The sequence below is a fragment of the Malassezia vespertilionis genome, chromosome 3 (assembly GCF_029542925.1).
Source record: "Malassezia vespertilionis chromosome 3, complete sequence".
In the NCBI taxonomy this organism is placed as follows: Eukaryota; Fungi; Basidiomycota; class Malasseziomycetes; order Malasseziales; family Malasseziaceae; genus Malassezia; species Malassezia vespertilionis.
The window spans coordinates 816,644-830,903 of NC_079249.1; the positions used below are offsets into that span (position 1 = coordinate 816,644).

Consider the following 14,260-nt stretch of genomic DNA (forward strand, 5'->3'; position numbering starts at 1 on the left):
CAATTACTGCAGTTTCTCGGTGAGCTCGGGCACGGCCTCGTACAGATCGGCCACAAGGCCAAGGTCAGCAATCTGGAAAATCGGCGCCTCGGGGTCCTTGTTGATTGCAACGATCGTCTTGCTGTCCTTCATACCAGCAAGGTGCTGAATCGCACCGCTGATACCCACAGCGAAGTAGAGTTCTGGTGCAACAATCTTGCCAGTCTGGCCGACCTGCAATGCATTGTCCGCATAGCCGGCATCGACGGCAGCACGCGAGGCACCGACGGCGGCCTTGAGCTTGTCAGCGAGCGGCTCAATGTACTTGACGAAGCCCTCAGCGGACTTGAGCGCACGGCCACCGGATACGACGCGGGGAGCTGTGCCAAGATCAGGGCGCGTAGATTCGCTCAGCTTCTCTTCAATAAACTTGGTCGGCACCTCGGGGCTGCCAGCGGGCACGTCTTCTACAGCAGCGCTGCCGCCCTCTGTCGATGCGGCGTCAAAGGCAGTGCCACGCACGGTGACGACCTTGGTTTTGTCGAGGGACTTGACCGTGGCGAGTGCATTGCCTGCATAGATGGGACGCACAAACGTGTCGGGGCCGTCAACCGAGATGATGTCCGAGACCTGTGACGCATCAAGCAAGGAGGATGCACGGGGAATAAGATCACGACCATTGGCAGTGTGGCCTGCGACAAGGTGCGTGTAGCCCTTCTCCTCGACGAGGCTCTTAAGCAAAGGCGCAACTGGCTCTGCGAGCTGATTCGCAAATGCGTCCGAAGTGCTCACAAGCACCTTGGCAAGTCCGCCAATTTTAGAGGCCTTCTCTGCAACAGCCTTGGCATCGCTCTCGCTGCCAAGAACAAGACCATGCACGTCGCCGCCGAGTTTTTGGGCGGCGGTGAGCGCAGAAAGCGTTGCGGGATTAATCTCGCCGTTCTTGTGCTCAATAAACAGGAGCGAGTCAAGAAGAGCAGAAGACGTCGCAAAGGTCCGAATGGAGCCACGGGCGCGGGGCATAGCCCGGAGAGCGAGGCAACGTGCAGCGAGCATCATAGTCTGAATAATAGGGAGCGTCGGGCTCTTGCGGAGAGCCTCGGACCGATAGTCACGTGATGCTACGCGAGGCACGATCGATTGATTAAGCGCACAGACCTTGCCACGTGGTTCTATAGAGGTTTGGTACTGAGCTTGGAAGAGCGCATGCCGAGGCGGTGCTTGCTTGTGGTCTTGGCAGCGGGAGGGGGGCGTGCGGATGGTTTCGGCGGATGCGTGAAAATGCGTTCGTTGCGCTGCATGTGTTCATGCCAGGAATGACGCTGGATAAAGGCTTCCGCAGGGCTGCATGTAGTCGTACCTAGTGGAGAGCAAAGCCCCAACGCAGATTGCTGAACATCTCCTTGAATCCACACATCAAACACGCCATCCCATTCACGCGCGGCTTGGGGATAGTCGTAATTTAAGTATACAGTGCGGATGGGGCGGGGGCTGGACTTTTCCTCGGGAATCGCATCGTCTCGCGCACGGCACGCCTTGGCGAATTCGCGCACGATCCGTTTTGTCCCAGGGACTTTGAGACTTGTGCCTGCAACAATGAGGAGGTCGGGTGGGAGAGGCTTGAGCCGTGTGCGCCGCGGTTTAATGGGCTGTGGAGTCGGCACAGGCTCGGGTCGTGCATCCAAAAATACATTCTTTGCGCCGTCCTCTTCGTCCTCATTGAAGGCGCCTCCGAGCACATTTTCGGCGTTCATTTCGTCTGCATTCATGGACAAGTCGCCCACATCCTCTTCCTTAGATTCATCTTGCATGTACTCTTTGCATAATCGTGCACGCGCTTCTGCAACGGATCCGGGAACACTCGGCTCATTCGGATCGCGCAGCCCAAGGATATCCCGCTCCACACACGCGCCCACCTGTTCCGCACTCTCATTCATACCATTGTACAACACAACATCCACTTTCATGCGACCAACACCACGAGGGCGCAGTCCCGCTGCGGCACGCAAATTTTCCGAGGCCTGGCACTCGTCGCACCATACCGGCTCCCCAGACCGCATCCGCGACAATGCATCACCGGCACGATCGTCATACTCCTTGTCTAGCACAAGTGTATTGGAGCACAAGAGGCAGCTGAGCGTCGACAAACTCCCGTGCAATGGGATCGCGCGCGGAAACAAGGGCTTGTTTTCCTTCTCGCTTGGGCCCGACCGTGCGAGAAGCACGGAATCAGATTGCGCACGCCCAAAGGTGCGCCCCTTGTTTGGGGAAAATATTTTTCGTCGTTTGTCTCGGACGCTAGTATCGCATGGTGAAGACGCATCGCCAAGGCCAAAGGTAAGTCCCACCTTTTCTTCCAGCCCATCGATATTCTGTGTATACACACGCTGCAAACGCCCTTCACTGTCGAGTCGCTTAAGTAGGTGATGAAACACGGTCGGCTGCGCTGCATCCGCCATGTCTTTCAGCTCTGCCATCATGGTGTAGAATAGCGAAGTAGCACTCTCGGACTAAAGGTAAGTAGGTGTGCACCACGTACGCCAAATAAACGCGCGTCAAACAAATCTTTTCCGCTGGAAAGTCCCGCATCTGGATAACGCCCCTTTAGCTTTTGGAACAGGCCAGTCGCAGACCGAAAGTCGGGGATGTTTGCGGGAGACGACACGGAAATGCCGGCACCTAAAATGAGTTTATGCAAAAACGTACCGCACACGACCGTTATGCGGCGCGCCTCAGAGACCGCCTTAAATAATTTTCCCATATCCTGCTCGACATTATTAGAAAGCGAAGCATAGGGCGGCAGAGGTCCCGACGGCGGCGACGATGTATACGCTAATTTTTCTGTCGGCGCAGAGACAGACGCGTTGTTCGTCTGAGCGCCAAGAGTATGACTCCGCGTAAACTTGCGTATCTGTGCGTTGTTTTCATACGCGCGCAATGGACTAGCGCATGGAAGCTCCGCAGGCTCACCCAGCGCAGGGAGTTGCACCACACGCATGCGACAAGTGTTTGGTGCAGCAGCGAGCCAAAAACCTCCACCCAACGCGAGGTCACGTGGGTAGAGCGCGAGTTGAAGTTGGCTTCCACCATGATGGAAAAACGGCTTCCGCAGCCCCCGCGCAGTGATAATACGGTGTTTACCTACACGACTCCTGAGCGAACTACCACGCACAGACAGTTTCCTGCGTCACAATCGCACGTGGAATTGGGGCAGCGCACTCAGGCGGTTCATCAATATTATGCCACGACCGATCCGTTTTCTAGGAATGTGCTGCATACCCCGAGCACGCCCTTGAAACGTACGCGCAACACGACTTCCAGCAATTCTTATTTGCGCCCAAGTTTCCACTTGGCACCGCCGGCCAGACTGCGATCGGAGGCGACTGAGCCAATGCAAGCCGTGCTGCCGTCCCGAACAACCGTGCACGGTGCGTTGTCGGGGTACCACTTGCCTGAAACTAGTACCCCTCAACTTGTGCGCACGCCTGATTTCAGGCAGCCAGCACCAGAGGCGCCCCAGACGCTGGAGCCTGCGATCTCGCAACCTATTCGATGGAAGCCCTCCACATCGATCGATTTTCCTCCCAGGCAGGAGCCCGTCGCTTCACTGGATCGATCTTCTGTGGCTGGATATCCTCGCGCATGTGTGGCAAATATATCGTCGATGCACAATTTTGCCCCAGCTACGCAAGTGCCTGATCTAGCTTCGATGCATAACTTTTTGGGCGTTGCTGCGCCCGCACAGACCCCTGCTTCGTTAAGGTCCACTGTGCCAGCGCCCGCGCCTGCGCCTATTGATCTTGCAGCAGAAGCACCCATCTCTTCTGCAGCCGCCACTGGCGCTGTGCAACCCTGCTTGATTATCGAGTACTGCAATCGGTGCCGCTGGCAGCATCGCGCGGCATGGCTGCAAACCGAACTGCTTCTTACCTTTCAAGCCAAAGATGCTGCGGATGGCCGCACTTCGCGTGCGTCCGGCGGCGGTGCACTGGCCAGTACTATGCTCATTCCTTGTGTGGCTCCAGAAACTGCGGGCCGTTTTCGTGTTTGGCTTATCACGGAGGCCTTGCCGGGATCGCCGAATGCAGGCGCTACTGTCATGTACTTGCTTTGGGACAGAAAGCAACGCGGTGGCTTCCCCGATCTGCCGGAGCTGGTACGTATACAAAATTTTACTTATCACAGAAACGACTGGTGCGCGACAGGATCGCGCCTGGCCAGGACCTGGGCCATTCTGAAAAATAGTTTGGTGGTGATAGCAGTTTTATTATGGCAGCAAGTTTATCTGCTGTACGCGCTACATTCCAAGGAACACAGCAGTGGTCATGAGCAGAAGAAGCGCAGCCACACACAGCTGCGGCTGGATGGACATACCTGAACTGCTGCTGCGTTTCTCGTCATTATTTTTCTGCAGTGTATTCACCTTGAGCAGCGCTACACGCCCATCGATGGCTGTGCCATTCGGCGGCGCAACATCGGGGTGGTTGATTCCTTCGGATGTGGCATTGAGCAAGCGGCCGGCGGGGATCCATTCCGCGCTTGCGTTGTATTTAAACCCGTTCCATTCAACACCTTCAGGTCGCGTCGCAATGCCAACAATATCGTCGCGACCACGGTTGTAGCCATTTGGCTCAATTGTGTGGTGCTGGTCCAGTCCTTTTTCGTAGGAAGACGCGAGAAAAATGGCCGTGCCATTTTTCGTGCGTTGCATAAACCAGCGCATGTGATTGCCACCTTCAATCGTTTCGCGACATGTCCCGACGGAAGGAAGCCCGTAATTCCAGCGCAAGACGCCATTGTTGCCGGACAGCGACCCTTGTTTTACATTTTCGTTTCCTTTCCCGAGGTTGGCATATTGAAAACTGTCATCATCGCCCTGGCCCAAGCATGAAACGCCGAATCCCAATGCAGTCACCCAGAGCAGAAATCCCTCCGCGGTCAGCACATCATCCGACGACAGCGACGACACAATGATATTCAGCGGCTCACCCAGCTTGTCATCCGGGTGGCCACGCGAAAGCATCTCGCCTCCAGTCTCTAGAGGATTTTCAAATCCAGGTGGGAGCGGTGACTTTGGCTTATCGCTCGGGCCACTTGTTGAATTCGTCCTCGAGGTCCGATTCGCACGCGAGGAACTGCTCCGTGACCGGCTTCGAGACAAGTTGCGCAACTTGGAGCTAGACAAGGTTGTGATCGAGTTGCTCAGTGACGTGATCGAAAGACTATTCTCCTGACACTGTACGGCCAATAGCCCAAGGAAGCATATTATCAAAAAAAAGCGCGATCGCATATGCCATGCGAACGGACCTGCTGGCTTGGTTCTGACATCATATGATGCACCGCCAGCAAACGCATGTAGTGAAGGTGTGTATTGTCCATAAATTTTTGACCAATGAAAAGTTGCGCCCACGGTTTTAATGCAATTAAAGCATGCTTGCATGGCCAAGAAATCCATCGCAGCTGCAGTGTCCAATCTGGTATACTGATTTTCCTGTGGCGTAGGGGGGCCCTTTGCTAAAGCTTCTCCACGTTCTTGGCACTGCATCCTCATGCATAAATTTATGCTATGAAAATTGTTTCCGAAGCAATGCAATATAAAAGGAGACGAAGGTTGAGCGGGTTAAAACCCCATCTTGTTCCTGCATCAAGTATATGAGTATTGAGAACAACCAAGTCAACGTATCGAAGCCTGAGTGTATTCAAGAGTCGTCTATTGCTACCAATGTGGATCCCCATGATAAGTCTCAATCTATAGGGCGTGAAGATGCCTTGGGTTTTGCCCACCGCTACCACGGCCCATCCGTTGTCCGGGCATTGGAATCGGACCAGCTGAACGGCCTCTCCAACAATGAGGCTAAAGCCCGCCTCGACATCTATGGACCCAATCAGCTGGACAGTGGCGAGAGTGTGAATGCTTTTCGCATCCTCATGAATCAAATCGCAAATGCTATGACGCTCGTGCTGATTATTGCCATGATTGTCTCTCTTGCTATCCAATCCTGGATTGAAGGAGGTGTCATTGCCGGCGTTGTAGGGATCAATGTGTTTGTCGGCTTTTTTCAAGAGTTTTCTGCCGAAAAAACGATGAACTCGTTGCGTTCGCTCGCATCGCCAACCGCGCACGTCATTCGTTCCGGCTCTTTGGTCACTATTGCCGCAGGTGAAGTTGTACCGGGCGACATTTTGGAATTGTCGACGGGTGACACTGTCCCTGTTGATTGTCGCATTCTGGACGCTATGAACTTTGAGACAGACGAGGCCCTGCTTACGGGCGAATCGTTGCCTGTTGCCAAGTCTCACACGGAATTGTTCCCCCCTGCGGAAGACGGCATGGAGATGGGTGTCGGCGACCGTCTTAATATGGCATATTCCTCTTCGACTGTCTCAAAAGGCCGCGCCACGCTTATTTGTACGTCAACGGGAATGAACACGGAAATTGGCAAGATTGCCGAAGCGCTTCAAGGCTCTGCAAAAGGCAGCAAGATTCGCTCTGTGAAGCGCAATGCCTATGGCAAAAAGCGCCCTCACCATTACATGGAAGCGGGTGTGCTTACAGTGTGGGACCAAATTGCACTGTTCCTTGGCATTGTTAAAGGCACGCCACTCCAAATTTTGCTTTCCAAGCTCGCTGTTCTCTTGTTTGTCATTGCTGTCATCTTTGCTATTATTGTATTTGCTTCGAACAACTGGCACGACAACGAAGTGATTATTTATGCGGTGGCGACGGGTGTCAGTATGATCCCTGCGTCGCTCACCGCTGTGTTGACGATTACCATGTCAATGGGCAGCCGTGCTATGGTGCAGCGAAACGTTATTGTCCGCAAGTTCGAGTCGCTCGAGGCACTCGGCTCTATTACCGACATTTGCTCCGACAAGACCGGCACCTTGACGCAAGGCAAAATGGTTGTCAAGAAAGCATGGGTTCCCGCCGTTGGACAATTCACTGTCTCGGAAGCCACTGAACCCTACAACCCAACTCTCGGCGAAGTCTTACAATATGACGGAAGCCCTGCCGAGGGCGATACCAACGAGCAAGGCACTGTGGTCGCGTCCCAAGGCAGTAGCCAGGGTGATTTGCAGACTGAGCGTCTTCCGCTGCATGACTATGTTACGATTGCATCGATTTGCAACCTTGCCAAGGTGTTTTACGACCAGGACGATGAAACATGGAAGGCCCATGGCGATCCGACAGAATGTGCTCTTATGACCTTTGCTTGTCGCTTTGACATGAGCTCTGACAAGCTCAAGGAGCCCTCCGCCGACTCGGAGGGGAAGGTAGCTTCGGAGAGCGCACAATGGAAACTCGTCGCCGAGTACCCATTCGACAGCAGTGTAAAGCGCATGGCTGTGATTTACACAAATGTACACACCAATGAGCACCGCGCCTTGATGAAGGGCGCAGTGGAACACGTACTCAAGGCATGCAACGAGATTCGCATGCCTGGCGGCGATGAGCCGCTGACGGAGGAGGCGCAAGAACTTGTCTTGCGTAATATGGAGGCGCTTGCGAAACAAGGCCTTCGTGTCCTTGCACTTGCACAACGTACACTTTCTGACGCGGAGGCAGAAAAAGGCGACACGTTGCAACGCGAGGCGGTTGAGTCGAGCATGACACTTGTGGGCCTTGCCGGCATTTATGACCAACCGCGTCCCGAGTCCAAAGGCGCAGTGGAAACATGCCATCGGGCAGGGATCGAAGTGCACATGCTTACTGGTGACCATCCTGGCACCGCATGCGCTATTGCCGAACAAGTCGGTATCATCCCATCGCAAGAGCTGATTCAACAACGCCACAGTAAGGAAGTCGCGGACGCTTTAGTGATGACTGCGTCACAATTCGATCGCCTTTCGGACGAGCAGATCGACAGGCTACCCATTTTGCCGCTGGTCATTGCTCGCTGTGCACCCCAAACCAAGGTCCGCATGATTGAAGCATTGCACCGTCGCAAGCGCTTTTGCGCCATGACGGGCGACGGCGTAAATGATTCGCCCTCACTGAAGCTTTCCGACGTTGGTATCGCAATGGGCCAAGCTGGGTCCGACGTGGCAAAAGACGCGTCGGACATTGTCCTCACCGACGACAACTTTGCATCAATTGAGCATGCAATCGAAGAAGGCCGTCGCATGTTTGACAATATTCGCAAGTTTGTCCTACACCTTCTCGCACAAAATGTGGCTCAAGCATGTGTCTTGCTGATTGGACTTGCATTCAAGGACCGCACGACCATTTCCGTATTTCCACTGAGTCCCGTTGAGATTCTCTATGTGATCATGGTCACGAGCGGGTTTCCCGCCATGGGTCTGGGCATGGAACCTGGCGCTCCCGATGTCATGGCGCGCAAGCCCAACGTGTCTAAGTTTGGTATTTTCAGCTTTGAAATGGTGCTTGATCTTCTTGTATATGGGCTTTGGATGGCAGCCCTTTGTCTTACCACATTTTCGCTCAGTGTCTACCGCTGGGGCGACAGCAATCTCGGCGTGGACTGCAATAATAAATTTAATGAGTCGTGCGACGTCGTATTCCGCGCGCGTGGCTCTACCTTTGTGGTAATCACTTGGTTCTCTCTGTTCCTTGCATGGGAAGTGACCAACATGCGCCGCTCTTTTTTTCACATGCACAATAGCGCGCACTGGTACAATCAATGGCTCGTGGATTCGTGGCAGAACAAATTTTTGTTTGGCTGTGTTGTCTTTGGCTTTGTGAGCGTATTTCCCATTGTATACATCCCTGGACTGAATCATGTCGTGTTTCTACACAAGGCACCGCGCGGATGGCAGTGGGGAATCATTTTTATCGCAACCTTGCTCTTCTTCCTCGGCACCGAATTCTGGAAATTTGCAAAGCGCGTCTATTTCCGCTACCAGGACAAGCACGAAAAAGACTCTGCATTTAATTTGCACGCTGTCGACACTGAAAAGGGCGACGATATAGCATAGATAGCTATTGTACATGGATGGGTATGTATGATTATACTACGTATCGCCGGGGCCTTTTTGCCAGTGCACCTTCTTCGACGCCGCCCCGCAAACGCGCCGTGTACAGATTTGCATTGGGAAGTTTGCTGTCCGCGGAGGCCAGAGATGCGTACCAGCTTGTTTTGTAATTCACTGGGCGCGGTAGCACGCGCTTGGACGGCACACTCGGGGGCACTGGCGCTGCAGCGGCAAGCGACGAAGCTGGCATCGGCTCGTCGACCACGGCATTTTCGAGCACCGTCTGTGCTTCAGAGGGCGGTGCGTCGGAGTCTTGCGGTGCACTTTCTGGCGACTTGTCCGAAAGCAATTGGAGCGCGGCCTGGTCAGTATCCTTGATGAGTTTACGCAGCGATGTCTCGACAAGGCGTGCATTTTCCAATTTGCGATCGACCAGCTGCAACGTAGGCAGCTCTGAAAGCATCTCTGTCCCGTATACAGGCGTAAACATCCAGTTGTGCCGCGGTGGCTGCGGCGGCAAATGGTCCGGGACAATGTCCTGCATGATGGTGTTCCAAACAGCATTTGAACGCCGGCTCGATTTCCCGCCGTCCACTTCGCCGTCTTCTTCCGAGTCGGAAGGCAAAAAGTCTTCCGTCGGATTCACCCACGGCTCTTTGCCTTGCCGAGTTGTCGGCGTTTTAATGGCACGACGCGACGGGTCTTTAGCGAGTGCAGACTGCGCAAATGCCTCGAGCGAAGTAAGTGAAATGCCCAAGTACTCGAGCGTCTGCATCATATCAAACAGATTAGGCTCCTGTCGGCCCCCAGCTTCAGAAAAGTCACCACAGCTGCGTGTCATAGTTAGGAAGAAATCATCGACCAGCTCGGTCATCCTGTTCATCGCGGCTGCATCCGCTCCAAGATAACCGCACCTTTGCGCCGTGTGCGCAATAAGTGTCTGTGCTACGTAATTACAATCTTCCTGATTGATGGAAGCGCATGCATTATCTGGCGCACGGTAGGTCGAGACGCCGACCATGCTCGTGGACGTTGGATGCAGCAGGACAGCAGCGGCGCGGCGACACAACCACTCTCGGCCGAGCTGGTGAACGCCTGTGCGCCGCGTCTAGTGCTGTGCATGTTTCGTCGTGGCTTGGGCACTCGTGGATTTACGCAGCGAGCGGGTCTGGGCGTCTTTTTGCGGAACATGTCATTTGCACCACCCTACGCATATATCGACGCCGAGACACTCGCGAAAGAATTGCGCGAGCGTGCCGCGAATCCGGGCAAAATTGCCGTCGTGGACGTCCGGGGTACGTTGCATTGCATTAACCAGAGATGACGACTATGAGGGAGGTCATATTGTGGGTGCCATTCATTCGCCCTCGGCAACATTTCTGGACAAGGTGGGCGCGTTGGCTACGGATCTATTGAAAGACTGTGCGTACCATGCTCTCTTCTGACAATAGATGATCAAGTTGTATTCCACTGCTCTTTATCGCAGCAACGGTGCGTGTTCTATATGCTTGCTCATGTACAGAGGCCCGAAAGCCGCGCGTATCTACCGCGAGACTCGCGAGAACTTGCAGGCCAACAAGCGGCTCCCCGAAGGCCCCCAAAAACAGGAAATTTTCGTGCTCCGCGATGGATTTGCCAACTTTGGCGCCATGTTCAAAAAGGACCGAGCGCTCGTGCAAGACTGGGACGAGAGCGCTTGGCAATTCCGATAGACTCTAGCTATGCACTTGTCAACGTGGCAAAATGCTTCCCCGCTATGGCCTTGTGGCCAATCATATTACGTAACCTCCCACACAAGATCCGCGCTGCGCAGCGACGCTTAACCTTGCTTGGCATTCGATCCGTATGCATGCCTACCCTCAAGAAAGTCGGAGTACGGAGCGCCTCGGCTGGCTCGCCGAAGGTGAGCACTGCATCAGGAGTTTCTGCGCGTCGCGCATATGCCGAGCAAGCTTTGCGCCATCGCGTTGTCCCAGATGCTTCGGATCTTGCCAAGATTGCCGACTCGCTTGACGGCGCCGTCGTGCGGAGTGTCACAGCGACAGAGCACGAATTGGCGGTGCTAGACGCACAAGTGTCGTTTTCATGTGACGGTCGTTCGGTGGTTGATTTTGTACGTACTGAAACAACACTCACATGCAGCTAGACCTCTCTGTCTCGCTGCCATTTTGGCTCGCATATGTGCGCGCAGAAGCGAAGCGGCACATGCTCGAAATTCAAAGGCGCATTCACTTGCTTTTTGAGAGACACAAGATTGGCAAAACAGCGTTTAGCTGGATTTTTGTCGAGATCATGGAACAGATCGATATGGTCTACCATGCCATCCCGAATATGGCCGAACACCTTCCTTTTGCGCATGGCGCAAGACTGTACAGCAAGGTGCCAAAAAACAAAGAACTTTCCAGGCAGATGCAGGCGCTTATTGCAGATTGGGAGCGCCGTGCAAGTACGTTTGACCCCAACCTGTTTGTAACCAACGCCGCATTTTCGCCCCAGACCCTGGCCGCCTACGACGGCACTACCTCGCTCGACCAGAACACTCTGCCTCCCTTGTCGTACGCAATGTCGCTTTTTCATTTCCCGACTGGGTGGGCAGAACAAATACAACATCTTCCGGAGGCAACCGCACACGTCGCAACAGAAGCGTGGCATCGCTTGGACGCGTTCCTCGATCGCGTCAACAATGTCACGCTTGTTCCCCTGCGCGAAACTTCACACTCGCTGAACTTGGGCGCGCATATACCATCGCGACTTGCGAGCCTCGAGTTTCCTGCATCCGAGTTGCTACACAAGTTTGAACAAACACTGGACACCGTCACAGAGCGATCTCGTGCCGGTGCGACAGGGTTTGTGCACCGTGCAACGTTAGCCGTGCAAGATGTTGAAGAGGCGCTGTACTATGCAGCGAGGGAAGTTGCAAACGGCGGCAAGGAACTCATCCATTACAACGCGCTGCCGTATGCTTGGAGAAACAACGACTTTATATTAACGGGCTACCGCTTTATTCCGCTCGAAAATTGGCGATATATATTGAAGAGCACGTTTGAATTACACAACGAGACCGGCAATATTCATACACACGTGCTGGGTCTTGCCATTATCATCGTTTTGTACTGGTTCTCTGGCGTACTTGATCCGCACACCACATTGATGGACCGCTGGATTCAAACCTTGTATCTGCTTGCAGCGGCCAAGTGTCTTTTGTGCTCGATCTCGTGGCACATTATGTCTGGCTGCTCCAACAGGCAATGGTTTGAATGTTTTGCGTGTATCGATTACACGGGCATTTCATGGCTTGTGGCTGCCTCAATCCTTTCGCTTGTCTACAATGGCTTCTACTGCCAGCCTTTTCTGATCGCGCTTTATTCCACAGGTTCATTTTTGCTTGGCACCATTATGGGAGTCGTGCCTTGGGCGCCATGGTTCAACGACCCAAAGAATCGCACCATCCGGATTTGGATGTTTATCGTAATGGCACTGATGGGCATTGTCCCTTTTATACACGGGGTATATTTGCATGGAACCAGTCCCGTGCTTCAATTCTACGGGCCCGTATTCCCTAGCCTTTTGTCGTACATCGTCGGCGTCGCATTTTACGGACTGCGGTTCCCCGAACGTTTTGCTCCGGGACGCTTTGACCTGATCGGCCAATCACACCAGCTATGGCACGTCGCCATTGTCCTTGCCATCTGCTTGCATTACCGTGCGATCCTCATTTTCCACGAGAACCGTTTCGAGTACAGCTGCAAGCTGGCTCTGTGATACTAGCGCCTTGGCTTGTAGGTAGCGATCCTCGACAATAGTTATAGGAATCATGTGATTTTGGTTATACGGAACAAGGTGGTACGTGGACAGTGGTATTATCATCAGCCGCACGATACAAACGACAGCACCGCAGCATCTAGTACACAACTACGCAGAGAAGAAAATGAATCTTGTCCAAGGCACTTGGTTGAGTGGCCCAGTGCAGGATTTATGCTTCGGTCTTGTCGTCCATCTGCGTGCCGTCATTGTTTCCGTCCCCGGCAGAGACGATTTGGGCGCCAAGCCCATCGCTCCTCATGTGGTTTCCATGTTCATCAGTGAGGCCTTGTCCAGAAAGTACACGGGGAATAGCGGAAAGAAGACCGCCATTACCTAAACCATTCAGTGAAAGAGCGACGTTTCCCTGACCGGTGGCCCCCCCAAAATGCGCTCCATTGCCGTGCTGGGCAAGTTGGGTGCGAAAAATGGGTGCAATTGACTCTGGCGTATCGTAGCCGACCTTGTTCTCTACGCGCTCCTTGACCCATTGGTACCATTCCTCCTTGGTACGACCGGCCAAAATGGCGACAATCATCAACGTCATATTATCACAGCCAATACCGCCAACTTCTGCGTCGGGCGCAAGGCAGCGTTCCAGGATGTCCTCACAGATGTCGACCAACTCCATGCCTTGCGCAACGCCCCGTCGCACAATGTCAACCACCTGCTGGTTCGAGAGGCAGTCCCAAATACCGTCACAAGCCAGGACCAAAAACTCGTCGTTCTCCGTGTAGGAATGCGCAATTACTTCGGGATTGGCCGTGACAATCTGCTCCTCGGCAGGGAGAGAGCTGTTCTGCTTGAATTCAAAGTCACCAATGGCACGGCTTAGCGCCAGGTTGCCATTGACGCGGTCAAATTCAACAAAACCGCCGGCATTGAGAATACGCGCGTGCTCGACGGGGTTGCCGGGCTTATGGTCAAAGCTCATCGGCTTTGCCTCGCCGCCAAGACTCAGGACAGAACGCGAATCGCCTGAGTTGGCCACATACAGAGAGCCGCTTCTCGTTCCAGTGGATTCGGGCACAAACAATGCAGCGACGGCGGTGCATCCGGACGTATCGTTCGCATATACAGGGTCATTGCGCAAATCCTCATCTGTTTTCAGGAATGCACGGTGCAGCGCAGCATCCCATTTCTTTTCTTTGTATTCAGGAAGCTCCGCAAGACGTCCTTGAAGTGTACGCCCCGAATACCTCGCTACGTTTGCGCCGCCGTGGCCGTCGAAGACGGCGAAGAAGCTGATCCGCTCGTCGGATTTCGACTTGGGATCATTCTCATTCTGAAGCTGGAGCACCGCAGCATGTGCATCTTCCATCGAGATACGCCATCCCTGCATGTCCGATACAGCAAACATGAGATGCTCATCCGCACCACTCGATGTGCGCTTTTACGCGTCAATACATGAAACCTGCTTCGTACCTTTTCCGTAATGGGCTCAGAAAGTATTTGTCCCATTGTTTTAGGTTAAAATAAAATGTATTCCTCCCAACGAAAGCCTTCGATTTAAGGCGTCACTCTAACGATGGGTGAACAAGGTAGG

The 14,260-nt window shown here is 53.8% G+C and overlaps 8 protein-coding genes across 8 annotated transcripts; 3 read left to right on the forward strand and 5 right to left on the reverse strand.

Annotated features, from left to right (window-relative positions):
- Window positions 1-3: 3 nt before the first annotated feature.
- On the reverse strand, window positions 4-1,002 carry ETF1 (Electron transfer flavoprotein alpha-subunit; the record flags this gene model as incomplete). Its single annotated transcript, XM_056206731.1, has 1 exon — window positions 4-1,002. One exon carries the CDS (start codon window positions 1,000-1,002, stop codon window positions 4-6), a length of 999 nt encoding a protein of 332 aa, XP_056062706.1.
- A 149-nt stretch (window positions 1,003-1,151) lies between these two features.
- On the reverse strand, window positions 1,152-2,977 carry MVES1_001897 (uncharacterized protein; the record flags this gene model as incomplete). Its single annotated transcript, XM_056206732.1, has 3 exons — window positions 1,152-2,489; window positions 2,519-2,658; window positions 2,686-2,977. The coding sequence occupies 3 exons, from the start codon at window positions 2,975-2,977 to the stop codon at window positions 1,152-1,154; spliced, it is 1,770 nt and encodes a 589-aa protein (XP_056062707.1).
- A 90-nt stretch (window positions 2,978-3,067) lies between these two features.
- Window positions 3,068-4,224, forward strand: MVES1_001898 (uncharacterized protein; the record flags this gene model as incomplete). Its single annotated transcript, XM_056206733.1, has 2 exons — window positions 3,068-4,135; window positions 4,165-4,224. The coding sequence occupies 2 exons, from the start codon at window positions 3,068-3,070 to the stop codon at window positions 4,222-4,224; spliced, it is 1,128 nt and encodes a 375-aa protein (XP_056062708.1).
- Window positions 4,225-4,276: 52 nt separating this feature from the next.
- On the reverse strand, window positions 4,277-5,002 carry MVES1_001899 (uncharacterized protein; the record flags this gene model as incomplete). Its single annotated transcript, XM_056206734.1, has 1 exon — window positions 4,277-5,002. One exon carries the CDS (start codon window positions 5,000-5,002, stop codon window positions 4,277-4,279), a length of 726 nt encoding a protein of 241 aa, XP_056062709.1.
- A 629-nt stretch (window positions 5,003-5,631) lies between these two features.
- On the forward strand, window positions 5,632-8,916 carry ENA2 (P-type Na(+) transporter; the record flags this gene model as incomplete). The annotated part of the gene is made up of 1 exon (XM_056206735.1): window positions 5,632-8,916. The coding sequence occupies one exon, from the start codon at window positions 5,632-5,634 to the stop codon at window positions 8,914-8,916; it is 3,285 nt and encodes a 1,094-aa protein (XP_056062710.1).
- A 36-nt stretch (window positions 8,917-8,952) lies between these two features.
- MVES1_001901 (uncharacterized protein) lies at window positions 8,953-9,796 on the reverse strand (the record flags this gene model as incomplete). Its single annotated transcript, XM_056206736.1, is given in 2 exon segments — window positions 8,953-8,969; window positions 8,986-9,796. The coding sequence occupies 2 exon segments, from the start codon at window positions 9,794-9,796 to the stop codon at window positions 8,953-8,955; spliced, it is 828 nt and encodes a 275-aa protein (XP_056062711.1).
- A 966-nt stretch (window positions 9,797-10,762) lies between these two features.
- IZH3 (inc metabolism membrane protein) lies at window positions 10,763-12,675 on the forward strand (the record flags this gene model as incomplete). Its single annotated transcript, XM_056206737.1, has 2 exons — window positions 10,763-11,026; window positions 11,056-12,675. The coding sequence occupies 2 exons, from the start codon at window positions 10,763-10,765 to the stop codon at window positions 12,673-12,675; spliced, it is 1,884 nt and encodes a 627-aa protein (XP_056062712.1).
- A 211-nt stretch (window positions 12,676-12,886) lies between these two features.
- Window positions 12,887-14,056, reverse strand: MVES1_001903 (protein-serine/threonine phosphatase; the record flags this gene model as incomplete). Its single annotated transcript, XM_056206738.1, has 1 exon — window positions 12,887-14,056. One exon carries the CDS (start codon window positions 14,054-14,056, stop codon window positions 12,887-12,889), a length of 1,170 nt encoding a protein of 389 aa, XP_056062713.1.
- Between the last annotated feature and the right edge of the window lie 204 nt (window positions 14,057-14,260).